Source organism: Triturus cristatus, chromosome 3_2 (assembly GCF_964204655.1).
Source record: "Triturus cristatus chromosome 3_2, aTriCri1.1, whole genome shotgun sequence".
Classification (NCBI taxonomy): Eukaryota; Metazoa; Chordata; class Amphibia; order Caudata; family Salamandridae; genus Triturus; species Triturus cristatus.
In genome coordinates, this window is record NC_140584.1 from 889059387 (window position 1) to 889086441 (window position 27055).

Here is a 27055-nt window from a genome sequence, read left to right on the forward strand (position 1 = left end):
TCTATTTTGCTCTTCAGCCGATGCATTCCTGCCTAGTAGCTTAAGTAAACATTCTTCCAGTTACCAAGCAAAAGGCCCGGCTTCTCTGTCTTCATGCAAGTAATTCATAGCCCAGTTGCCATGGAAAGTTTCTGCCCCTTGCATCTCATATAGACACTTAGACGCTTGTACACGCACACAGTCAGTATAGACTAGATTCTGTCCGAGAGTCCTTCCTTGTGGATAACATAGTTCTTTAAACATAGGATGTTAGATATGATTCGGGATTAGGTTGACTTGACCCCTCAGACTTCTCGTCTCCACATGTAGAGCTAAATGTCAAGTCCCCTTCACCCCCTAGTTGCACGTCAATTACACGTCATGCTGCCGCGCGCGCATCTATGCCAAGTATTATCTTATAGAACCACCTATATTTGATAACGTTAACCAATTATGTTTCTTTTATTCCTTATTACGCCTAGTTTCGTTTACGCAATCAATATGTCACTTTTCTTATCAAATGTTACGCCTCCTACATTCGTTTTCATTATAATGTAATAACTATAAAAATGTATGTATGTCAATAAATTATTGTACTTCACTTCCTGAACCTTCTTGGTGACGGAACCTGAAGGCCGCTACTCGAGTAGGCCATTTTTGGAATAAAGCCCATTCAGAAACCTCTTATACCACGGATTCTGCCTCTTGTTATTTTGAGCTATTTTACTTTATTTTAAGATTCCGTATGAAATTCAGTCCGGTATTTTATTTACCACAATCATAGGGGTCTTCCCGCTGCGGGACGGGGCGTGCTTCAACCTGCGACTACGCGGAAGCACTGATATTACAGTACTATGTGTCGTGTAGGGGTAGTGAGAGGAACGGTCAAAAGTGAATGCGAGGAGTGAGTTAAAAAGGACCTGGCCTCGTGGACTTGAAAAACTTTATTAGGTCGTTGAGGCTGGTGCTATTAAAAGGGGTGGTTCGGAGATGTCCTGTGTGAATGTGCGGATACTCCGGATCAAGTCGACATGTTTCGAAGCATCAAGGCTTCTTCATCAGGACTGGGAATGATCCCTTCGGTACTCACTATGTTACTATCAAGATGTGAATTAAATAGTGTGCTATATACAGAATAGTGAAAAATGCAAAATATCATGCACTTCATACGGTACCCAATTGGTATTTCTAAAATGTATGTGAGATATGTAGGAGGTAATGCTCCACGAGCCTTTTGATGTGTGGGAAGGGGGTTGCCACTTTATTGTAGTAGTCAACTCAGCCTCGCTCAAGATAACGCCATCCTGCGGCTCCGTGGTGTGCATCGGGGCTGGAAGACCCCTATGATGAAGCATGACACCAAGGGCCCTTTTGGTGTGTGAGGGGTATTTAAGCACACACTGTGTGCACCCTACCAAGATAGGTAACATACTTTTTTGAACCTCCTTCAAGGTGGATCTCTTTGTTTTGTTCAGATTTCTAGAGGAGGACGTATCCACCTCCAATGTGCACGCTAGACACTACCTCTTCACTCCCCACTCTTGTTTTTTGTTGCTCTCATCTGGACATACGCCAGGGAACAGTGTCTTCCAATGGTGACATATGCGTGTTTTATGATGATAACCACTCTAAAAGGAGCTCCACGACCTCTCCCCTTGCTTCTCAACATTGGTTCCTGTGCCTCCAGTATCATAGAATCTCCATTGTTTGGATTTTCCTCATGTTCTGCCCAATGTTTAAGGATTTCTATGGATTCTTCAGGACTTCTTCATCCATTTCCTTCTCTGTCACTTATTACAGTTTATAATTCTGAGCTCCTCCATTCTTGAACTCAGCTCACCGGATAGTCTACCTTCCTGGAGATTCTATGTATGGCTCCTTGTTTTGTGTATCAATTATTTTATTGGTAAAATTAAGTGTTATATCTGGCTCCTTAAGTCAAGCCATCTTTGTCTTCTTTGATTCCGCAACAGTTATCACGAAGCCCTCTGAAATAGGATTTGTGGCTTCACATCCTCATTAAGTCCTATGGTGCCTGTGATAGAGATAGATATAAGCAAATCGGAGATTTGATCAAGCCCTGCTGCTAGCATCTATGTCAACCTTGACAGATTGTGAAGCAACTTAAGAGTTGTGGGCCACCAGGACCCAGCAGCGAGCAAATTACAAAGAATAGATTCCAAAGGCGAGACCTATTGGCTATGCCAATGCTTGTTGCAATTGTTGCAGTAACTAAATGACTGTTTACCTGCTTTTTCAGTATATTGTTTTGTTGCACAGGGAGCATAGGCTGCAAGCTTCCTCCGAGAGAACCACTGTTCTGTTTGTCATTTTATGTACTCGGGTTCCCAGGAATACCGGATGACCCCAAATTTTGCAGAAGTTAAATGAGGCCAAGGCTGTCATGATGAAGCTGAGGGGGTTGCCTTTGTAGTGGGTTGATGCATTGACGTGTGGTTTGATCTCCACATGTATCGAGGAGTGTGTTTTGAAATTATTTCATTGACTTGGAGATTGTGCCACTGGAGAGGTTGAAATCACAAAGGAATAAGTGGTGGATGTGCTGAAAAGAGACAGATGTGATGAGGTCAGAATTTCTCCATTGAGGGTCTTAGGGCTAGGAGGTCTATGTCTTTATAAATGAAGTTGAAGAAGGATGGCTAGGATGCTGGAATTGGGAAATATCAGCTGAATATCCTGCATGTTGCTGAGCCACTTAGAGAGCAGGGCAAGGTACACTTGTAGGTGACAGCAGTCCTCCTCCTGTCTTGTGTGTGTGCAGTCCTTGTATTAAAGGCTGTAAACTGTAGCGAAGTGGGTGTCAAGTGCAATTTCTACTTATTTGTTCTATTTTTACTTAAACCTTTAAAACTGATTATCTCCAGTTCTATTGATTGCATTTATGTAGTTCTCGTCTCATCTTATTTATGAAGTTGTTCTCAATTATTCTATTCTGCATAGGGATTTTTCTTGTGTTGTGCTTTCACTTCATAACTGTTTGTGTGCCATATAAATACTTAACACATTGCCTATAAGTTAAGACTGACTGCTTTTGTGCAAAGCTACCAGAGTGTTAAGCACAGGTTAATTTAGTGACTTTTGTGATTCACGCTGACAAGGATTGTGGTGGTTGCTTGAGAAGGATTATCACCCCCTTCTGGGTCCAAAACAGGGGCGTAACACAGGCCCTCGCGGTGCGGGGGGCCCCAAGCTCCAGGAGTCTCCCTCCGCACAGCACTCGGTCTGCAGAGCTCCTGAATGAGCCCGGAGGGGGCCCCTCCATGTGCCTTGCAGGGAGGCCCCCTCGAGTTTCGTTACGCCAGTGGTCCAAAAATATGTAAACATGAGTTTCCCTTCTCCTTATCCTTATTTGCCAAGTCCCCTGGTGAGAGATGCTCTGAAAATGGTGACTTCCAGGAAGTGGGAAGGTTGCTGATTCCTTTTTTCAAGCAAAGGGGAAGGCGGGAAGCCAGAGAGCACTGTGCTTTGTCTGGTGGCGAGTGCTAGCTGTGATGGCTTCAGGGATGCTTCTGTCTCTTCAAGACCACTGATGGGCCATTTGAAGTTGAAGGAAAAGCAGGAAGACAGAGAGCATTGTGTTTTACTGGAGAGCACTGGTGGTGGTCTCAGCACAACCAAAGTGGTTCCTGTGGTGCCTCTGTCTCTTCACAGCCGCAGATTGGCCTTTTCAAGCTGTGGTTAAGGCAAGAGGCGTGTGATTGGCTGAGGGGCTCTGACAGCGACGTTGACATGGTCCTAATTGGTCCTGGGGCTTGCGTTCCATTATAAGTTAAATAATGCATTTATGTTGCCTGTCAGTACTGACTGAGTTGCAGATGTCCCCTAATGCATATATTTTTGGTTGTGTTTAGCCTCCTTTCGCACCAGAAAGAACTGCAAAAGGTGGTCTCCGTTTTGCAGGGGAAATCCTCGTAATCGCTGGTGGCCTATATCTCTTCATCTTACAGGTAAGTCTTTTCTCAACCTAAGATTTATTAATGTTGGTGGTGGTGGGCATTGAAAATCTTCTCTTCAGTAGCTCACAATGCAGGTTAACGAGACATCATTCTTACCTATGATTCTAAGAGGTTGCACTTTAACTCTGCCTTTATAATCCTTGCCTTTTGAAATGCATTTCTCAGGCCATTCATTTCAACAGACAAAATGATTATCTCCAAAGAATCAATTTCAAGGTGAAATATTAATTTCTTTATGTAACTCTCATGGACTTTTTTTTATATAATCAAGCATCGTAGTAGCAACCAACCCCTTCGAATGGGCCATCCTGTCACTTAAGCACAGACATCCTTGTGCACTGCCCTCTTCTGTCCTGACCAGCAATGACGTGATGGACAGACTTTATTTGGCACTATGACTTATAGAATTGGTTATCTTGAGGCGTCAGAGGAGGTGTAGCAATGGCCCCCCTATGTTCTCAGTTACAACGTCTATGTCTGCCTTTGTAAAAAATGTACTTTAGCCTTTATCCACTGTTAAGTTTTGTTGCAGGATTTTATGGACTTCCTGCAAATTCATTTGGGTTAAGGGCTCTCTAGTTGTACTACTTGCTTTGTAATTGAGGAGTATATAGTTATGTGACGTCACTTCCAGTGAGGTCATCGGGGTAAGAGAGAGACAGAGAGAGAGAGAGAGAGAGAGATTGCGATGTCACTTCACTTCTGTTCGAAAATAATGTCTGAAATGTTAATTTCCTGCAATTCACTTAACAGACCGAGCTTCATTTCCACAACCTTGTCAGTGTCCAGATGTTATAACTCCAATGCAATGCTGGCCTTTTAGATGCATTTCCAAGGACTACCTTTCTTATCAAAACTGCAATGTTGTCATATACAGGACCAGTTCGTTGACCGAGCATCATTTCCACTACTATAAACCTCGGAACTGGAACAGCAAGTTCCATGCAGGCCTTCTTTTCACCAGAGTAAAAGGTACCTTCACCCATGCGTGACGTTGTATTTTCACAAGTGGTAAGATGGCCTGACTATAGCTAACATGGCAAAAAGAGTTCCTAACCGCTTTCCCACCAATTGCCCCCTCAGTGCCACTCCCACGTTCCCTCTGCTTTTGATTTCAGTAAATGGACCGACCTGCCTCTCTGCCGCTTTTACCTGCCTGTGAGACTCTAGAACCGGAGATGGAAATCCCTCAGCAATTTTATCAGTAGGACCTCCAAGCAGATATACTCCAGCACGCGACTCTGTTGTATTGCAAGTTACGAGATGCTACACATGCCCCCCACCAGGAGCTGGTATTCTCATCCTACAGCCTCTGGGTCCGATTTACAAAACAGTGCAGAGCATATGCTAAGCGTATGTCCGCAGCGTATAGCAGTCGGTAAGTCTTGAAAATCACAAAACTCACTATGTGCAGGACTTCGAATAATGCAAATATCTGCCAAGTAAGCGTAACATTCTATAGATGAATTCGTGATACCTAGGTGTAAATGTGGGTGTTTTCAAGCAGGAAGCACCAAAAAGGCATCGCCGTAAGCGCTATATATATGCAATTTAAAAATGATGATTATTGCATCAAAAATGATTGTGCAGAATGTTGAAGGAGGGCACGAGAGGGAAACGAGAATCCACTGACACCAATAAAAGTGTAAGTGAGACTGCAGGTAGAGGAATTCACCCACACACGTCCCAACTAAAGCAGTGCTACAAGCAGATCAAGCTCAAAGACACACTCACCCTGCCATGAGTTAAGTCATATACCACATGCAATGCACTCTAGGAGTTGCAATGAAATACCGCCAAAACCAGTGGATGCAGGAATCACAGCACTGCCAAATAAAAGGGCTGATTACGGTTGTGGTTGGTCGGACTACCAACCGCTATCTCAGCAGTTAGGCGACTGCTCGACAAGAAGTCGGCGGTTCGACTGCTGCATTACGATGCGACTGCCGGGCTGGGGGTTGCAAAGGGCTCCTTTACACTGTGGCTTGTGTTATGGCCCAGGAAAATGGCCCAGCACTAGCCGTTGTGTAAAGGCGCACTTTGTGCACATCCATGCACCGTGTGCCGCATGGCACATGATGCATGGAGGTGCATAGTGGCACTATATGTGCCCCCTGCGCCACTATACAGTGGCCCAAGACGCAAGGCCACCGAATATGACCTTCATAGATCACAATTAATCAGATTTCTCCAAATACAACATCCGCTGGAGGAACCTAAGAATGCCTTCAATCCCATCCCCAACCATAACCCACTTGAAGGTAACCTGGTCATCGAGATGATAAAGAACAAAAGGGTATCGTGATTGTACAAAACAATGATCATAAATACTCTGGATGCTTTAATAGACAATAGATGTGGAAGGCTTAAAGGTTAGATGACTAGCGTGATGCCAAAATGACAGCCAGGGCACAAGCCATCTCCTCTAGGCTTACACCCCAGAGAAACTCCACAATATTAATAGATCTCTGACAGCAGACTGTACTCGATGTCATATGTCGGTGTGGACTCTCCTACACGTCGTATGAGACTGCCCTATAATCCAGGCGTACTGACCAGAATCCACAACACTCTCCGCAGCATCCTGGGTTACCCTGTGGAGCGTGAACCCTGCAGGGCACTATCGGGCATACACCCGGGTGGAACGGCACGAATGGAGATAGGGGTTTTTACAATGTTGACTGCCTATTAGCCAAAAGGGACATAACTAAGCACCGGCGCTCACTGGAAGCCCCCACGGTAACAATATGGCTGGATCACTGACATAATATCGATTACAAAAATATCTCCATACACAAATATCGCCACATAAATATCGATGTCAAAAATATCGACATCCTATCTTTATAAGGTAAAGTACAAAAATATTGAAAAAATAATATTGATGTAAAAAATATTGATGTACAAAATATTGTTTTCTTAATATATAAAAAAATAATGTTAAATAAATTAAATATTAAAATTAACTTTAAAGAAATTATTTAGATGTAATGTACATTTTAACAAATATAATAAATAAATGTAATTAAAAAATGTAAATATACATATATAAAATGTAATATATATATGTATCTTCACTTTAAAACAATGAATAAACTTACAACCCTCTCATAAATATGCATCAAAGTGCTGATTGCTGGAGATGTCTCCAAATGCTTTGGTAAAATGGTAGTCACAGCCTTGTGTGGCTGTGAGGGGATATCTTATAAGTATTGTTGGTGTCATGACTTGTTCAATGTTTATTATTTTCTATGGAGAGAAATTGCTTTAATTTTAATGTGGTTTAGTAGTTCATAGTAAGTGGTACTTGGTTTTTAGGTGACAAGATGTGTATGAATGGTATGCTAGTGTTTGATACTCACCAGGTATGCTGTATATCTGAGTGAATGGTTTGGGGCACATTTGGAGCATCCATCTATCATCCATGTTTGATATTGGCTTGATTTTAATAGGGTCTACGCAGTTGAAAATATAATAATATGTTTCTCATTAACGTTGTCATGTAGGAGGAAGTGTTATTCATCACGTATGGTCGTTAAGTTTCAGGAATTTGTCTATCTTGGTATCTCCTAGTGGCAGGAGAAGTATCACTGGTGGTTTTTTTAGCTAAGCGTTTCAAGGTCGGTATAGCTTGTAGCTTACTTGTGATGTGTTCAGGTACTAAAGGGTGTATATATTTTAGTATTTTAGTAGTGGGCTCTTCTGAACTTGTGCTAGCTTCTCTTAAATCTTGTAGAAAATGCCTTACTTTGATTTCGGTCACATTTGGGGGAGGGGGGGGTTGTGTTCCGTCACATTAATAAAAACATCATCTTTTGTACTAACCCTCTCATAACAAGCATTAGAGTTATATTTAGTAAATTTCCAATTAACATGTTCAGTGTTTGCACTTAATGGGCTGTAAGTGTAGCCCATGTGAGAGCAACTGTTACCTCTCTGATATGCGATGCATCACGCTTTCTGTCATTATGTCTGAAAATAGTTTTAATAATATAATTACTTTTGAATCTATATACCTTACATTTGAAATGTACATATAAAATAAGGAAATCATTTTCTATTTTGTACTTTGTTAGAAATGAGGGGTTTCTAGTTGGCCATGGTTTGCACCTTTGTCGAAGTAGGGATCCTTCTTCCCAGGCAGGGTATGGGGATACACTTCTAAAATAACCCCTGTTCACCCACCCTGTGCTAGCTTGCCACGAGCAGACAGGCTTATCTCAGAGGCCGTGTGTAAAGCATTTGCGCACATATACAGTAATACAGTGAAAACACTACAAATGGACACCACACCAGTTTAGAAAAAGAAGTAATCTTTATCTAAACCAAACAAGACCAAAATGACAGAAATCCACAATACAGTAATCAAAATATGCCTTTCAAAAGGTAGAAACAGTTCGTCCGCCGCTTTTCCGCCGGTCGGCAATCGTCACAGGTGGAACTCGGGCACAATATCATGATCCATATCATGAAGCCTGGCGGTTCAGGCCTTTCTATAGCAGCAATGGAAGGGCTAGTGGGAATTGATTTGGGGGCCCGTTGTGGGCCCCTGGGGTTATGGGGGAGTGGAGAGCTGCACATGGGGGTACCTATGGTCCACCCCTACATTGCCATGCTCAAGGTGGCAGGCAGGTGCCTGTCATGTTGTGCATGGCAATGCACAACATGCCTCTTTGGCATTGCGGCAGGTGCTGCTTATAACAGAACCTTCCGCAATGTCAAAGATTTGGGATACGACCGCCAGGGTGGCGGTCGCATCCTAATTGGTGGTGCGGGACCGCCACACCCCTGGCGGCCGGTCCCAGCACGCTAGGGCGGTGCATCCTAATGAGGCCCAAAGTACCTTGGATGTGTCACAGTCACACAGGGAAGGTGAAGCGTCGGTTCCTTACGCCCAGGGAAGGTGATGCGTCAGTTCCTTACTGCAGGGGAAGTGATGTATCAGTTCCTTACTGCAACGCAGGGGAAGTGATGCCTTGGTTTCTTACTGAAGCGGAGCTGATGCATCGGTTTCTTACTGTAAGGGGAGGTGATGCGTTGGTTTCTTACTGCGGCCCCAGTGTTCTTGTAGACTTGGCGCCCAAGTGGGATGTGTTGCGCACCGGAGGTGAGGCGTCACTTTGCTAGGCTACGCGATGTCTGTTGTCGGTGCTGAGGACTGCGCACCGAGGCTTCGCACCATGTTGCCCGGCGTGGATTCCCAGAGGATTTGCAAGGTTTTGCGATGCTTCGCACCAGTTCTTGCAGCAAGCATTTGCAAAACCCACTTCTAAGGCCTTTTGACTGCAGGAGGCACCTCAGGCAAGACTCACAGATGGCAAAGTCCAGCAGCACCAGCAGAGTTGCAGGAAGTCTTTTGTGTCCCTGAGACTTCTTAACAGGAGGCAAGCTTTATTTCAAGCCCTTGGAGATCTTCTTCAAGCAGGGGACACAGCACACAGCAAAGTAATTTCTCCTTTCCTTGGCAGCCACTGCAGGCCAACCCCAGAGAACAAACTGCACAGGGACAGTATTACTCCTCAGTTTCTCCAGCTCGTCTCCTTGGCAAATTCTTCTATTGATTCATAGAAATTATCTTTGAAGTCTTTTCTATCTCTGAGGCTTCCAACAGGAGGCAAGCTCTACTTCAAGCCCTTGGAGAAAACTCTAACAGCAGGATGATGAAAGCACAGTCCAGTCCTTTCCCTGCCCAAGACAGTAGCAACCGCTGAAGGCCAGCACACAGCACAGGGGCAGTACTCCTCCTCCAGCTTTCCCAGTTCTTATTCCTGGCAGGTTCCTTAGTTCAGCAGTAATCTAAAGTTCAGGGGTCCGGGTCCCACTTTTTATAGCACAAATTCCTTTGTTCTCTGGTGGCAGAGAAGCGCTTTGCCCAGCCAAAACCAGTTCTGTTCTCTCCGGTGCAGCTGCCTGTCAGGAGGTGGAAATAGTATTGTCCAAGACAGACCAGGCCCATTCAGGTGTGAAAGAAATCTCCTCCCCCTACTCTAACAGGCACATGCATCAAAGCTATTTGCGATCGCAAACGGCGCGAATCGCAAAAATCGGCCGTTTGCGATCGCAAAAATAGCTTTTGCGATGCATGAAACAACTTGCCACTCGCAATTTAAGAAATCGCAAATTATTGTGATTTCTTAAATAGCGATTGCATTTAAGGAATCCCTAATTGAGATTCCTTAAATGCAATGCATTACAGTTTAAAAAATAGCGATTTCGCTATTAGCGTGAGCAAATTACCATGAGGCTGGACCTCATGGTAATTTGCGAAAACTTAGAAAAATGCACTTATTTGCATTTTTCTAAGTTTCATGTTGCCCACACACATGCCCTTAGAGCATGTGTGTATGCAACATTTGTGCAGAGTGAACATACATGGGTGCAATAGGGTGTCATTTTGACACCCTTGCACCATCGAAATTGCGGGAGCAATTTGCGAGTGCCTACTGGTACTCGCAAATTGCTCCCGCAATCTCTAATTCATTCCTATGGGCCTGGAGGCCCATAGGAATGAATGGGAAGATATTTCTTAATTGCGACTCGCAATTTGCTAGTCGCAATTAAGGAATTTGTGGGAATCGCTATTTCTTTAGCGATTCCTACATGCATAGGGTTTTGCTATTCCTTAATTGCGATTCCTTAATAATCGCTATTAAGGAATCGCAAAACCCTATGATGATGCATGTGCCTGTATGTGCAGCCCAGGTCTATTCAGCCCAGCCCTGACTCATCCAGGAAAGGCAAGACACACATCAACCCCCCACCCGGTGGCCGTCTAAACAGAATGCACACCCCCAGCCCTTGACATTCAAAAGCCAAACAGTCAATCCACAAGCCAGTAGAGACACACAGGGTGGCTAAGCAAGATAATACCCATTTTCTAAAAGTGGTATTTTTTGAAATACACAATATAAAAATCATCTTTACTAAAAGATGCATTCTTATATTCTGAGTTCAGGTATACTAAACTCCATCTTTCCATCTTGTCCCAATGGGAAGTTATATTTATAAGATGCTAGAAATAAACTCCCATTCTATCCTATGGGACAGATAGATTTTCAATAGTAAAAAAAAAAAAATACACTGTATTTCACTATCAGGACATGTCACACACCTCAGTACATGTCCTACCTTTCGAATACACTGCACCCTGCCCATGGGTGCTACCTTGGGTCTACCTTAGGGGCGTCTTACAGGTAAGAAAAGGTAAGGTTAGGGCCTGCCAAGTAGGTGCACTTGCCAGGTCGACCTGGCAGTAGAGACTGCGCTCAGACACTGCAGTGGCAGGTCTGACACACCTTTGAAAGATCGTTTGTGTGGGTGGTACAATCAGTGCTGCAGGCCCACGAGCACTGTACTAGGGACTTAGTAGTAAATAAAATAATCAATCATGGAAACAATAATCCATCATAACAATTTACAGGGAGAGCATCTGCACTTTAGCACTGATCAGCAGTGGTAAAGTGCCCATAGTCATAAAACCAACAAAAACAGGTCAGAAACAAAAACGACATGCAAGTAAAATAGAAAAAAAGACTGATACATAACAATGTTTATTACTTAAAAATGAGCAAATCACCAACCACAAAGCACAACATTGCAAATAAAATCAAATAGAACCAAATAAATGCAACACATTAAAATATAAGATAACACCTTACAATGACATCAAATATATATCCTTAATAAAATGTAACACACAAATAATTACCTAAATGAAACGTGCTATTTTGTAACTGTAGACCTTCATCCATATCCATGGGGTCAAAATTAAATCTACCAAAAATGGAAAATGAATCAAAAAATGCCCACCAAAAAAGACAAAAATGAAAGAGTTCCAAATTAAATCCAACAAAGCAACCAAACATCTTAAAAAACATCAAGTAATTTCCCTTGGAAAAAAACCCCCACAAAATCCACACATCCATACAGTAGGTTTGGATCCAAAAACATACAGTACTCACCCACCGAAAACATTATTTTCAAATATAATAGAACATTACATTAAAAGTATACAAAACACCTAACATAACATAACATTACATAAAATAACGATACGTTAGTACCAAACTCTTACTAGGCCTAACACATAATGCTATTACACAAAATAGAACATAGTACAGATAAGGAAACTGAAAACCAACATCTAGTTTAACCTACATCCCTGTGCCCTCTAAAACCATATAGAAAACCTTCAAAAAAAGTCTTACCTTCTCTGACTAACAGCAGCTTCTTACAGCGACTCACTCAAGGAAAAGTGTTGTACAATGACACAAGTAGACTACAAAAGTATAGTTAGCAGTAAAATAAAAAGGGTGCAAAATGAAGATAAAAATAATACCGATATGTAGAAAACAATAGAATTTAAAATCTAAAGTACAAACAAGTTTTAAAAATGTATAAAAATGTTATAAATGTGTAAAACTTGTCAATAAATGTTAAATATAACACAGTTATGTAAAGTATTCAATAAATAATACTATAAAATCAAAAAGTTAAATAATATAGTACTATAATAGTATACTTAACAATTTATAAAAAACCTGTTAGACCAATAAATATGTTGGACAAATATATGCAGATCAGTGTTGCAAATGAATATATAATTTGTATTTTATTTGAAAAATGTATTAACAATGTTGTTAAAAAATAACAGTAAAAGTTTATTTCTTATATTGAAAAATACATATGTTTTAAAAAATATTCAGCCATGCTTTCCAGTATGAAAAGAAGCTGCACACTCCACAGGATTCCTGTAAATTATTTATTATGTATACCATCATAAATTACATTGGCAACACCCGATACATTTTGGCATAAGTGCCTTGATCACGAGTAACCTGACGAAATGTGTTGGGTGTTGCCGATGTCATTTACAATGGTAAAAACAATAAATTCTGTGCAGGAATCTCGTGGAGTGCACACCATCTTTTCCTATTGGAAAGCATGGTTGAATATTATTGGGCGCTCACACCCGGTGTGCACCACTGCTGCGGGGATGGAGGGCCTGTGAGGAACTCTGTGACAATGATGTTTTAAAAAATGTAAACATATACATTGAATACATTTTGAAAATGAAAAAATACAAATCACAAAGTGTGCCGTGTACCTTTGTTAATACAAAAAAAAAAAAAATTATTAATGTATGTGAAAATGCAATATTTTAAGTGTTACATCTAACACTTATCAAACACAAGGAGATAATGGACGGAGCGCTGAAACTTTTCAGACCCTCACCCCCAGTCACAGATCTGGGTTTAATCCATCTTTGTTCTTTAGCTAACTTCGCCACCTTAGTTCAAGCTATATGCAAATCAGTCTTGACCCTGTGACTCATGGGAAAAGTCCAGCCCGAATTGCACAGCCAGGTCTTCCCCGAACCGGAAACAAGCATCCTGGGACCGGTTTTGGGGTAACACCCCTCATCAGCCAGGCTAGCTTGAATCCAGTGGCAAAGTGACCAAGCAACCCACGTCTGGGCAAACCCTGCAAACTTAGGACGAACAAAGCAAACACAAGGAGATAATGGATGGAGCGCTAAAACCTTTCAGACACTCACCTCAGTCACAGATCTGGGTTTAATTCCTCATCGTTCTTTAGCTCACTTCTCCACCTCAGTTCAGACCCAGCTATATGCAAATCAGTCTTGACCCTGTACCTCATGGGAACAGTCCAGCCCGAACTCCCAAGCCAGGTCTTCCCTGAACGGGAAACAAGCATCCTGGGACCAGTGTACATATTAGTAAAGACCCTCTAACTTCCTCACTGAAAATCTAATTTTTGGTTAACCCCACATCATTCCTCCCATCTTTCAGTTTTACTATATATTTTTGACTCCATAATACGGTCTTGTTGACTCAGCATGTATGATGGATGGGAATGCCTGCTGAAGTGAGTCCTCATGTGTTGTCTGTATCTCTTGTACGGTAAGCCCAGATATTGTTCAAACATCATAAAAACAAATGACACATTTCCATGGCGTAATACAATAACAATACACATGATTAAAGGCAATTGCCACTGTGAAAATATCATACAGTGGTCAGGGTAAGTGACCATTTAATCATTTCCATTATAGGTACAAATACATCAGGGGGCATGTTTGACAGTACATGAAAGTGATGACATGTGATCGAGGGTATTGTTTATAATCTTCACTTTCAGGCTTTTGGATTTGATTCGCAGATGTACCAGGGGCATGGCTTGGTACTGCAGATGTGACAGGAGGACCATGATTGGGGACCAGAGTAGATCCTCATTATGCCACCAGGTGTTCTTCCTCCTTACCAATGACAGGTGTTTCTGGTGCAACCAAATGTGCCCCCAGGAGTTTTCTCTGATTCAACATTCAGATTTCCTCTTACGGGTTGATAAGGTTGCCCTTGTACACATAAACTGCATCAACTCCTCATGTTGGAAAGACCACTCCTCTGTAAATTGCTGGGCAAAAAAAAATCCTTTCCATGCATTTGCATGTATCTTTCTATGCCTGGTGGCAGACAGACGGCGGAGGGGTGACTAGGCGTGACTGGTTGTATGCTAACCTGGGAATGTCTACAATTATGGACCGAGAATGAAGGCTTTCATTGCTCCTTAGTGGGAATGTGAGCAGTGGAAACATCTGGGATACTTGCAGAAAAGGTGCAGTGAGTAGATGAGTTGTCCATCAAATGGCAAATTACTTGTAGCCATGTTCCGTGCACCTGTGGTGTAGCAAACCTGAAAACACTTAAATGACTAAGACTGAGCACTGGCATTAATGTGTCCAGGGTGCCCTGATGGTAGATATAGACTGGAAGGTGATTTGAGCCTCAACAATCCCTCAGGGTCACAATTTACTCATCGTGATGTGTGGTTAGAGTGCAGGAGCATAGGTTCTCTCCACTTTGCGATGAAGCATTGGAGTAGTTTTTCTTTCTTACAGGTGCTGATAATGAAAGTCAGCCAATGGTCAGTCAATGGACATGGTAGCATTTTATATTCAACATATGCTATTTGTTGAGTGTTGATAGGACAGTGGGCATTCATTACAATACAGAACATATTACACTCACGCTAACAGCTGTTGAATGCTGAATTAGTTGGCCTAAGTGATATTGGTCAATATCATAACATACCTGCAAGTGCAGAAGGTGGTCTGTTAGTGAAGTATCCTGTAGTGTGCAATGCTCTTCAGTCATGGTGGTATAAGATGTTTATGTCCTGTACTTGAAGCTGCAGCTATAAGTGTAGACAATGTGGTAATGCACATAATGTTGCGCAGGAAATGCTTTTGACTCATACTTGTTGTCAGATGCCACTCGTGAGAGAGGAAGCATTGGTAGACAGGGACAGGGCCCAGGTGTGGTGGTTGACTCTGCAAATTGGCCAAACTGGCAAAGTGCAACTCTTTTATTCTTGACTATCAGAATAGCAAGGGTGAACAGGCTTCACAGGTAGGTAGTGTAAAAGAATGTATTTAATCACACAGCATTACACTACACCCTTCTCCATCCATGTCTTCTAATAGAGTTTCCTAGCATTTATCATCTCCGGTGTATAATTGTGGACACAGCACTGGATAAGCTCAAGTGCAGTCACTCAATCACAAGCAAGGTGTCTATGTGCCAATTGTTCATTTTTCTTTTCCTTCAGTGCAATAGTAGCATAGAACAAATCTTAGTACATGTGCCAGGCTTCAGACTGCTTTTCAGTCTCACTGTTCTGAAGCCCTGTGGTTTCCTGCTTTCGGCAGTTGGAGTCCTAGCCCATGTGGGAGCAACACATGCAGGGGTCCTGCTATTCTGGCGGCTTTGGAGCTGTTGGAGCTGCAACAGCAGCTTTGCTGGGAATATGGAGACCTGCAGCTTTCTGTCTTCATCAGTTGCATCCTACTTAACTCAGAAACTAGAGGGACTACAATTCAGAAGGTGTGGCCTTCGGGTCCATCCTTATTTCGCTGGTAATCTTGGCACTGGTGGCCCCCAGGCCAGTCGTGGCGCACACCTCAGTTGGGCATGATTACTCAGGCTCTAACAACAGCGGTGATGGCACCAGTCATGAGACGGCTGATTAAGGGCCTGATTATGAGTTTAGCGGTGTAGGAGCTGGCCGCTACACCAGCGCTCCGCTCCCACATCACCAAATTTATCAGCCAACTGCCTGCCAGTGTCTCCTGATCTGGCGGGCGGTGCTTTGGCGGTCCCAGGCAGTGAGTCTTAGAAAGGCACCACAATGGGAATGCCAAAGCAAGTTCCTGCACAGCATGGACTGTTAAGTCCATGTCATGCAGAAACTGTGGGTGCATGCATAGAAGGAGGTACACCTTGTACCCTCCTGCATGCATCCCCATGGCCCTGAGGCAACAGGTGGCCCTCTAGAGCCCCCTTAGTTTCCTCACTGCTTCACTTTTCACGGCTGGCTTACGGCCATGAAAACTGTGGCGGTGAGGAAACTTGTATATGCTTGGCTGTGCCGCAGTGGCACTGCTAACATATTGTGGGCCTGAGACCACTGCAAGACCGCCAGGGATCACAGATGACTGTCGGTGGCAGTGGTCCTATGGCAGTCCTACTGCCAATTTTGTAATACTGCGGTCGGACTACTGGTGCGATGTTGTCTGCACTGCCACTGTGGCTACGGCGGTCCAACACTCCAAGGCCCCAATACCCTCAGCAGCCACAGACCCATTTCACTCCTACCTTTTCCAGCTAAAGTCATTGAGAAAGCCACGAATACCGAACTCACAGACCACCTAGAACTCCATCTACTCCTAGACAGCTCTCAATTAGGCTTTCACACAAACCATTAGATTGATACAACTCTCATTGTGGCCACCGATGACATCAGAAGCATCCTGCCTGTGATCTACTCACACCACCGGCTTTAAGTGTGATCAGTACCAAGCCCTTTAATTGACTAATCGGACACCAACCGGCCATCCATGTATGGCGGCGCCAACTTCATTTAAACGATCCTATATACAGCAACCCCACCGTTGTTTTTCGAATGCTTAAATAAGCGGTTCGCAAACCACTTGGAATTATTCTCGCTCACGCTTCCGATCTATGCAGCGTACTACTTTAGGCTTGCAAATCTCCTTGTCCTGATGATGATCCAAGTATCTAGTCATGGATCGAAACGTCGTCAACTTTTGTAACAGCTTGCACATTAAACTGATTTGTTAAAACCAGTGCAACAGCTGTTGTCTCAAAAAAGCTTGCCCTGATCAAATGTATTGCCTAAAAGCTTTTCCCTGTTTTGCCTGAAAAATGTATGTTTATTTGTGAATGTCTTTTGTTTGTTTTCGAAGGATACAGGACTGTGTCCCACTCGATCAATCTGTGTTTGATCACCACTGAATTACCTTGATTCATTAAATAAGTGTCCGGCTGGACACCCTTTATACAATTTAGTACAATATAGTACTGATTCTGGTCTATATTTATCGTCAATTGAATTGTAATGAAGGACCAATTGTTTTTCATACCTATCAGAAGCATCTTCGGCTGAGGAGAAAAGGCCACACTCATCCTCCTTGACCTCTCCGCAGCTTTCGATATGGTCTCCCACAAGTCACTGATCAGAAAACTTCAGAATGTAGCTATCCGTGGACCAGCCCTCAAGTGGATATCCTTCTTCCTCCTCACAGACAGAACTCAATGAGTTAGACTTTCCCACTCCACGTCAGAACCCAAGAAACTCTTCTGCAGAGTCCCTCAAGGATCGTCGCTTAGCCAAATACTCTTCAAGGTCTACATGGCCCCTCACTGACATTTCTGAGCCCATGGCACCAACATAGTATTCAACGCCAATGACACACAGCTCATCCTCTCCCTTACTGACTCCGCCAGCACCACTAAATCATACTTCACCTGCTGCATGAACAGCATCTCTGCCTGGATGAGAAACTGCCTTCAGCTCAACGTAAACAAAACTGAAGTCCTTATCTTCGACAACAACCACACCCCCTGGGACGCCTCTTTGTGGCCCTCCAAACTTGGACCCCCATCCACCCCTGTGGACCACGCCAAGAATCTCGGGATCATCCTGGACAACAACCATGAGCAGACAGATCAAAGTGGTCTCCTCATCATGCTTTCACATTCTGCGAATGCTACGCAACATTTCAGGTGGATGTCATTGAACACCAGGCGAATGGTCACCCAGGCTCTTATCACAAGTAGACTTGATTCCATGTGATGCCCTCTACATCAAAATCTCAGGCAATGTCCTAAACCTACTCTAAACCACCCAGAATGCCGCCGCCAGACTCATCCTGAACATCCCGCAAAATAACCACATCTCTCCACACCTCAACAATCACCACTGGCTCCCAGTCCAGGAAAGATGTAAGACCCCCATAACCCAACTCATCCTCTCACTCACCGACGACCGCACCACCACCAGAGCCAACTTCTACAGATGCATGACAAACAATGCTGTCTGGATGAAGAACAACTGCCTGCAGCTGAACACAGACACAATGGAAGTACTGATCTTTGGCAACAGCATCATCACTTAGAATGATTCCTGATGGCCATCAGACTTAGGACCCTCACCAAATATCTCCAACCATGCCTGAAACCTCGGAATCATCATTGACAACAAGTTCACCATGAAATCACAGATTAGCGCTGTTTCCTTTGCCTGCTTCCTCACTCTGCACATGCTACATAAGATCTTCAAGTGGCTACCCCTACACATGAGATGCACCGTGACGCAGGCCCCTATCAACTGGTCTATGGCAAATAACCCTGGTCGGATAACTCCACCTGCTATGCCCAGGGTTTAGGGCAATGTCCTCTTTGTACAAATCGCCACACACTTCTTACAGAGACTTCTGACCATACAGAACGCCGCAGCCACACTCATCCTCCGCCTTCTCTGACTAACCCACATCACATCCCGCCTCAGGCAACTCCGCTGGCTCCCCGTACAGAAGAGATGCCAATTCAAGCTGCTGACCCACACACACAGGGCTCTACAGAACCAAGGACCCACATACATTAACCACCACCTGAACTTCCACCAACCGTAGAGAAGACCACACTCTGCCTCCCTTTCACTTGCCCATACTCCCTGCATCTACCAAAGAAGAAGTGGAGGATGCTCCTTTTCCCACATTGCAGCAAACACCTGGAACATCTTCCCCATGCACCTCTGGACCATCACTTCACTTCCGTCATTCCAAATGGCCCTCAAGACCTGGCTATTCAAATAAGAGTCCAGGACCTGCAAGTGCCTAGATTCCATATCGGGTGATTAGCCTCGCTTTAGAAATCCTTACTGATTGATTGGATACTGTCACAGGTGATTAGCTGCGCTCTACAAATTCACATAATTTAACATTGGTGAGGGTGGTGCTAGGAAACAATCCCAGCCTCAGGCTAGTGCAAGCCATAAATGAGGCACCAATAGGCACTCTTTTCAGAACACTTTGGACCTGTGGACGAACAGAAGGACTGCATCTCCTGTTTAAGATCGATGAGTAGATTCCAAGGGCCAGTTGGATGAACTTGTGTTCATCTACAGGGGCACAACAAGCTGCAAGAAGCCCTTTTACTTAGTCTCGGCTGCTCCTGCAAATCAGTAGTGGGGCGGGAAGGGAAAGAAGGGCAGGGAGGGAGGGAGGAAAATAAAATAAAAAAAGATCAATTACCTACCAGCCAGCAGGCCAGCCACTGCCTCTCTTCCCCTCTTCTCCGTCCTCTTCCTCTCTTCTGTTCGTACAGGTATCAGGAAGCACCCAGGCTCCTCAATCACAATGCTGCAATGCAGCTTTCTGATTGGTCTGAGTGCCGTGGTTTGGCACTCAGATGGGAATAGGAGCCAGGGCATGTTCTCCACCCAGGCTGTAATGCAGCCTGGGTAGAGAACATGCAAAAAGTGTGCATGAATTTTTGGCCAGCCCCAGAGGGCCGGCGAAACATTCATGCGCACTTAGCAGGGTGCCACCACTCCTCCCCCTGCGCTGCCCAGCCTAGCTCAACCCCACAAAACTGCCCCAGCACAGAACAATAAAATAAGAATAACATCAAGTTTTTATCATTTTCTTTTTCCTTTTTAGCTGCTGAAAGGCAGTGTTGTGACTCTCCTTCGACTTAGCAGAGGAACTGCCCCTCCTTCTACTGAAGACTCCACTGACCATTTCCAACTAGACGTGCCCTGGACAATGTTGGTTGGTTTTGCGTGAATGAGTCTTTAATCTCGAGTGCTGTTCTTGAGGCCCTAGAACTCTGGGCTGTGTCAAAGTGTACTCCTAACATCCTTAAAAATCTGTGACTTAGAAATGTTTTGGGTCTGAAGACCTCTAAGCCAATCCAACCAAGGTGCGTTGCTGTTGGGCTGAAGATACAGGTTTCTCTTGCTCTGAGCTTTTCCACAGCAGCAAATCTCTTTCAATGGGACCTCCAAGAGAAGGTATCCAGTCTCATAGAGCTCTCTCTGGCTACAGCTTGATGCCTTGTTCTGCTGGAGGAATCAGAGCACGATAAAAGCAACTGTCCACTTGACCAGGTGAAGGTGCCAAAACTATCCAGACAGTGAGAGGACTTCCCTGGGCACAAATTTAAAATTTTCACGCTTGGAGCATTTTCCGCCTAAACCGACAGCTTCCTTTTGGCTCTGTCCAATTCTTATCTGATGTTGTGGGGCCCTTCACGGATACAGTCTGCAGCCCTGCCCTGCTGAGGGGCTTTGATTTCCATTTTCAAGACTAAGGGCCTGATTACAAGTTTGGCGGTGTTGCAGCAGGCTGCCACACCAGCCCCCTCTGCAACACCGCCAAACCTGCAGTCAGTCTGCCATATTCCGACTGGAATACAGGTTGGGCGGTCATGTAGTGATGGTTCCATGACAGTGCCTTTCTAAGGCTCATAGGAGAGCTTTACAAAGGCACCGCTTTGGGAGCGCCACAGCCCATTTCTGTGAGTCAAAATTCACAATGTTGTGCATTTTATTCCGTGCAGGAACTGGGGGTGTATACAGACAGGGGCACACATGCACTCCTTGCTCAATCCCAATAGTCCAAGGAACAAAGACGTAACAGTAAATGCACAAGAGCTCACACAGCCACTGTTTTTCTAGGTGTGGGGTGGTTCATGTAGGATGTGTTGCCAGTGGCAGCTCCCTGTGGAAAACACATGGCACACAGGTTTCTGAAGGTCCAAGTAGGCCCAGGTTGCAGCGGCTGAACGACTAAGACAGAGGTATCCTAGAACCCTACACACAGAGGCTGCACCAGGGAGAGACGCTTTCTGAGGTAGCCGCAAGCAGTTTACCTGCTCCTCATCTGGTCCCAGGGCTTGAAGACAGTGCAGCCTCAGCACTGGTCTCTGTGCTGGAATTACCTACATGGCTTGTTGTTCTGCGGTAATGTAGTAAAACAGGGATGATGCTCAGTACAGGAGAGCATTTAGCATGCAGCTCTGCCTAATTCACCATGTGGGGTGCACTGTGAGTTGAATAGTGGGCCTCACCATGATCAGGCAGCACTCTCAGGTGGAGATAGAGGGCCCTGTCATGAGAAGCTCTTGCATCTTAGATCAGGAGTGTCCTCTTTTAAGCAATCTCTGAACGTCTGTTCCCTAATGAGCAGTTTAACTATTTTTGTTCTCTGTTTGAGGATGACTTTTATTCCTGATAACCAGTCATTCATGTAATGGCAAAATTCCACACATCAGTAAAAAGCTGTGGCATGGTCCAAGATGTGATGGACAACCCATCAAGCCAATGCCTATGGATAGCTCACGCAAACAAGCCAATGGCTGAACAGAACGGACCCATGGACCCTATCTGTATTCTGTATGCTCTGTGATGAGCTAACTTGAGCACTGGATACCAATGAAATCTAAGACTTTACTAGCTTATCCATCTATATTCATTACTCTTCCCACTAAACTTGCTGTTTCCCTCTCTTACAGATCATTTACTTTTGGCGGAGACGTCCCTCTTTAACGATGGTTCTCATTGATGGATATTTTGAAGTTCTCTTGTAAGTTTTATATGTTTTTAGAATTATATCAATATAAATATGTACATATATAACAAAGTTATACATACCCATTTAACATTGAGTCATGGTTAAATTCCAATTACCATTGAAAATACATTTTTCAGCTTTTCTAATAACTGCATGAAATTATGCACACACAGTTACAGCATTCAAATAAGTTTCAGGATAGTCAAAATTACTCAGATCTATCCAGGGAGTGGAAAAAAGTGCTTTTCATTTTAGCTCCAATAAAATAGGATTTTTAACACACTGCTTCAGCAGAAATTATTGAGGCCGGCCACTGCCTCTCTTCCCCTCTTCTCCATCCTCTTCCTCTCTTCTGTTCTGTTAGAACAGGTATCAGGAAGCACCCAGGCTCCTCAATCACAATGCTGCAATGCAGCTTTCTGATTGGTCTGAGTGCCGTGGTTTGGCGCTCAGATGGGAATAGGAGCCTGGGCATGTTCGTCACCCAGACTGTAATGCAGCCTGGGTGGAGAACCTGCAAAGGGGGCCGTCCAAACATTCATGCGCACTTAGCAGGGTGCTACCGCTCCTCTCCCCTGCGCTGCCCAACCTAGCCCAGCCCCACAAAACTGCCCCAGCACAGAAAAATAAAATAATAATAACATCAAGTTTTTATCATTTTTTTTTTCCTTATCAGCTGCTGAAAGGCAGTGTTGTGACTCTCCTCCGACTTAGCAGAGGAGCTGCCCCTGCTTCTACTGCTCCATCCAGGGAGTGGAAAAAAGTGTTTTTCATTTTAGCTCCAATAAGATTTTTAACACACTGCTTCAGCAGAAATTATTGAATGTAGTTACACCAAAACTGATATGAAATTAGAAAATTAGAACTTTACTCAGAATAGATCTGTTTTTTTAGTTTGGCTTGAATCCTTAAAGTAATTATCAAGATGTACAAAAAGATATTGGTGGACTTCGTAGGGTTAAACTTTAAAAGTGGATACTCTGCCCATTGGGATACACAAAAGATCCAAAAATAATACATGTGCAAAATAAGCAAATCCGATTACATTAGGTAACATTTTTTCCTTTGTCTAATATAGGATCCATGGAATCCTAAAGAAACTGTGAATCCTCACTATCTGATTTGACCAAAATGTGCTACTGTTATGTAATGTGAGGATCCTGTAAATGCCCAGAGATTCTGTGCCAAGGACTTAAAATGAAGGGTAGATTTTATGGGGCTCCAGAAACTTCTTCTGACCACAGAAGGGATGTGGATGATGTGGCTCTTTGGGGCCTCATACTGGTAGAAATCACTCTTAAAATTAAACAAACATTGGCAAAGTCAATAGGTCAAGCTTAAACGTGTTAACGCATGCAAACATAAGATATGCACAAATGCTAGTTGCAAGTGTTAACACATGCCCCAGTTAATTACCAGTAATCTTCTTTACACCGAGTAGAGCTAAAGGGGGCCATTGTACATATATTTCCAACTATTTGAACTTGAGGAAAATCGAATTGACTGTCTCATGTCGGTATTATCAAGTGATTAATTTATATGTGGATCAGGGTTCTTGCGTTGTATTGTTAAACTTTTATAATAATGTCCCATCGGAAAATTAAACTGTGAACTGCACAATTTATTTTCTTATGCAGCCAATGACGCTCTGATTATATGGGGTGGGGATTTTAATTCCCCTATTTGTCCAAGTGAGGCTAAGGAGGTCTGTGGTATGGTGTATGAAAAAGGTTTTGGTATTTCCCACTTCCCTCACACACCATATGGAGACCTTCTGAACAACATTTTGTTTGCCTATGATATGGGTTTCGCAAATAATCTATGTGCTCCTGTGGTTTCCTTCCGTCCAACATTTAACGGCCGAGGTACCTTTTCTACAATTGATTATATATTGGTCACATGTAAGCACTCATCACGCATCATTGCTTTTACTATTCATGACATTGCCGTTAGTGACCATTATCCGCAAAGTATAGATGTGTCATTATATAAAAAAGATCTTAATTTGAGGGGTAATTCCACTCAGTTTTTGATTAACATCACCTTAAACAGACAAAATGGGTATGCTTTGAGATGGGGAATGACACATTCAGCGAGGGTTGGTTTGATTCCCAATGTACAAAAGCCCACACTAAACTTAAATATGCTTTAAATGCTAGGGTGAAAGATCAGGAACTCATTAGGAAATCAAGAAGGAACTACAAGAGGGCCGTGAAGGATAGGAAGAAAATGCTGAAAGAGGAGGCTTGGAGTGCCCTGCGTGAGGCCTCAACTAATCGAGATCCTTCTGCTTTCTGGAAGGCGGTTAATGCGCCTTTCTTGTCTGAGCACAAAAAAGCGACCATAGAAATTGCAATAAGTGAATCAGAGTGGATCTCGCACTATTCAAAGTTATATAGTAATCAAACTAGTGATGCACAGAGAATTGTGGTGAATGGGACTGACCCTGGACCTCCCTCCCATTTAAAATAACTAACCCTGGATTTTACCTTGAGTGAGGTCAATGCCGCCATAAATGCAAGCTGTGGCGGTAAGGCCCCGGAGCCGGACGGAATCCCGGTGGACCTATTTAAATCTAATTTGGCATTATGGGGACCACTTTTAACTCAAGTTTTTAATGCATGCTGTACCAAGGGATTTTTAACGACCTGGTATGACTCTATAATTGTCCCCATCTTTAAGAAGGGAGATAGAGCAAATACAGCATGTTATCGCCTGATTTCTTTATTGGATTCACCTGTGAAGATCATAGAACGGGTGATATTAGAAAGACTGCAGGAATGGGCGGAGGAGTAATCTACAGTATGGTTCCCGTAAGGGCCGGGGGACAATTGAACAGGGAATTAATTTACATATCCTATTAGAGAAATATACCCAAGCAAGAAGGGAAAGGTTGTTTTTAACTTTTGTTGATTTAACGGCTGCATTTGATTGCGTCGTTCATGAAAAATTATGGCTGATGTTAGAGGGACAGGGGATAGACATTTTATTGATCTCCTTTTTAAGGCAACTTTATTCAGGGGCAAGGGCTAGGGTGCGTTATGGACAGGATGGGGATTTTTCAAAACTTTTTAGTGTGAAGAAAGATGTCAGGCAAGGTTGTGTTCTTGCTCTTTTTTTATTCACATTGTACATAAATAACCTAGAGACCTCCCTGATTAAGGAGTGCAGGGATCTACCACAAATAGCTAACTCCCCTATTCCTGCACTCTTATATGCAGACGACGCGGTCCTTATGGCCCGCACGCCTCTCGGTCTTCAAAGGTTAGTTACTTCTTTTACTGATTTTATGTATAACCTGGGGCTGACAATAAACTGTTCAAAAACATTTGCAATGAACTGCAGCAAAGGGTCTTCCAAAAAGAGCAATAGAATTTTTATCTACAGTAAGGCTATAGAGTGTACTAAAACTTTTTCTTATTTAGTGATTTTATTTGATCAAGCAGGTACTTGGACTAGGGCAGTCAGATTAAGAAGGCTTTTGTTCAGCAAATCAGTGATGGCGCTATCTAATTTTAGTAGAAAACTATGAAAACGCTCTCCAGGGGAATTACTTCATATTTATAAGTTGAAATGTGTTGCGATTGTCACTTACGGAACGGGTATATGGGGCTTCGCTAACGTAAAATTATTACGGTAGAAAACACATTCCTCAAATTCCTATTATCAGTACCCGACAGCACATCTAATTTTAATTGCCATGCTGAACTTGGTCTGCCCTATTTGGAGGATGTGATTAAGATCCAGCCAGTCCTTCTTTGGCATAGGGTGTGGACCACAGAGGAGACTGCTTTTAATCGTCAAATTTTAAAAGATATTCTAGAGTTGGAGGGTGTAAAACACATGAGATGGCTGGAATATGTTAAAAAAATGTAGGCTGTCTGGGACACCAAGAATACTATAAGGACCCATAAACTATGTGTAATTTGTCTAGAAACGATCTTAAGCTTAGTTGTATGAGGTACCTGAGTGAAATGAGATCTACGTCCGAAATGAAGAAACCTACGGTCCAGTCACATCATCTTACCCTGGCCTTTGAAAACATTAGACCATATGTTTCATTAGTTTCCAGTGATTACTAGAGATTTCTGCGAACATTATTAGATTGAACATTATTATAGAGCGCTAGGTTTCCCTGAATGTAATGACTGGTCCAGAATTTTATGTAAATGCCCATGTGCCGACGTTTCTCCACAATCCTCCTTACACATCCTGTTTTTCTGTAAATTTGACCTAATCCCTAGAAAATGCTCAGGGATATGTTTTAACGTGATTTTTATAAATTGTGCTTTTATGGTTTACTTTTTATAGTAACCAAATAAAGTTATTTGAATTGAATTGGTACACCGCAATACACAGAAGTCCTGGTTTCCTGTGCATAGTTCTGTGTATGTGCAAAATCCCTGCAACATGGCGCACCTAACGTTTGGTCTGGTACTTATTTACAAGGCACTTTAGTAGTTCTCAGTACTTGTTCACAATCACCTCGCCTCTGTTTCCGGAAAACATTGGTGACAGTTTACCTGCCTATATTGTCGCTTTTATAGGTGATTCAAGCTTGAAATTTACAAAAAGGTATCGTTCGTATTTTGAATTACGACCCAACTTTGTCTTGCCGCCTCTTTCCTTAGTGTTTTCTTTTCCAGTTTCTATATGGTTGAAGTTGACATCACGGCGCACAGCCGCGTGGCAGTCCGGCAGCATTTGAAAGCATGTGGGGTGCCGGATGCTGGTGTCAATCTGATCTTTGTGGTCCAAGCCGACCCAGTATACATATATGATGTGTTTTATTCTAAGGGTGAAATTTCCAGCAATTGAGGGAGTGGATAATTTGTGGCAAAAATACAGCCATACCGCCCTTCCTGCTGTGTATCGGCCATATAGAGCTCTAGAAGTTCCCTTGACAGCATGGCAGCATCACATTTGGTTTGATGGCGCCCTTCCCGTACCCCTAACACCTGGCATGTCTGGCCTGTTGTCGATTGATGGGGACACTTGGCCCGTGTTGACGGGTTACACACCACATCCATGGTATTTAACGTGCAATGTTGCGGCTCTCCATCTCATTCACACTACTCTAGTCCGTGTGTATAGAGCAATGGTTCAATATGTGAACCGCAACATCCAGGCGGGAGCACCT

The 27055-nt window shown here is 43.4% G+C and overlaps 1 protein-coding gene across 1 annotated transcript in view; it reads left to right on the top strand.

Annotated features, from left to right (window-relative positions):
• Window positions 1-27055, top strand: part of LOC146858394 (transient receptor potential cation channel subfamily V member 1-like) — a 536776-nt gene that overhangs the window by 382424 nt on the left and 127297 nt on the right. The window contains 2 exon segments of the mRNA XM_085649314.1: window positions 3852-3947; window positions 21857-21927. Of these exon segments, the coding sequence (XP_085505440.1) occupies window positions 3852-3947; window positions 21857-21927 (167 nt within the window).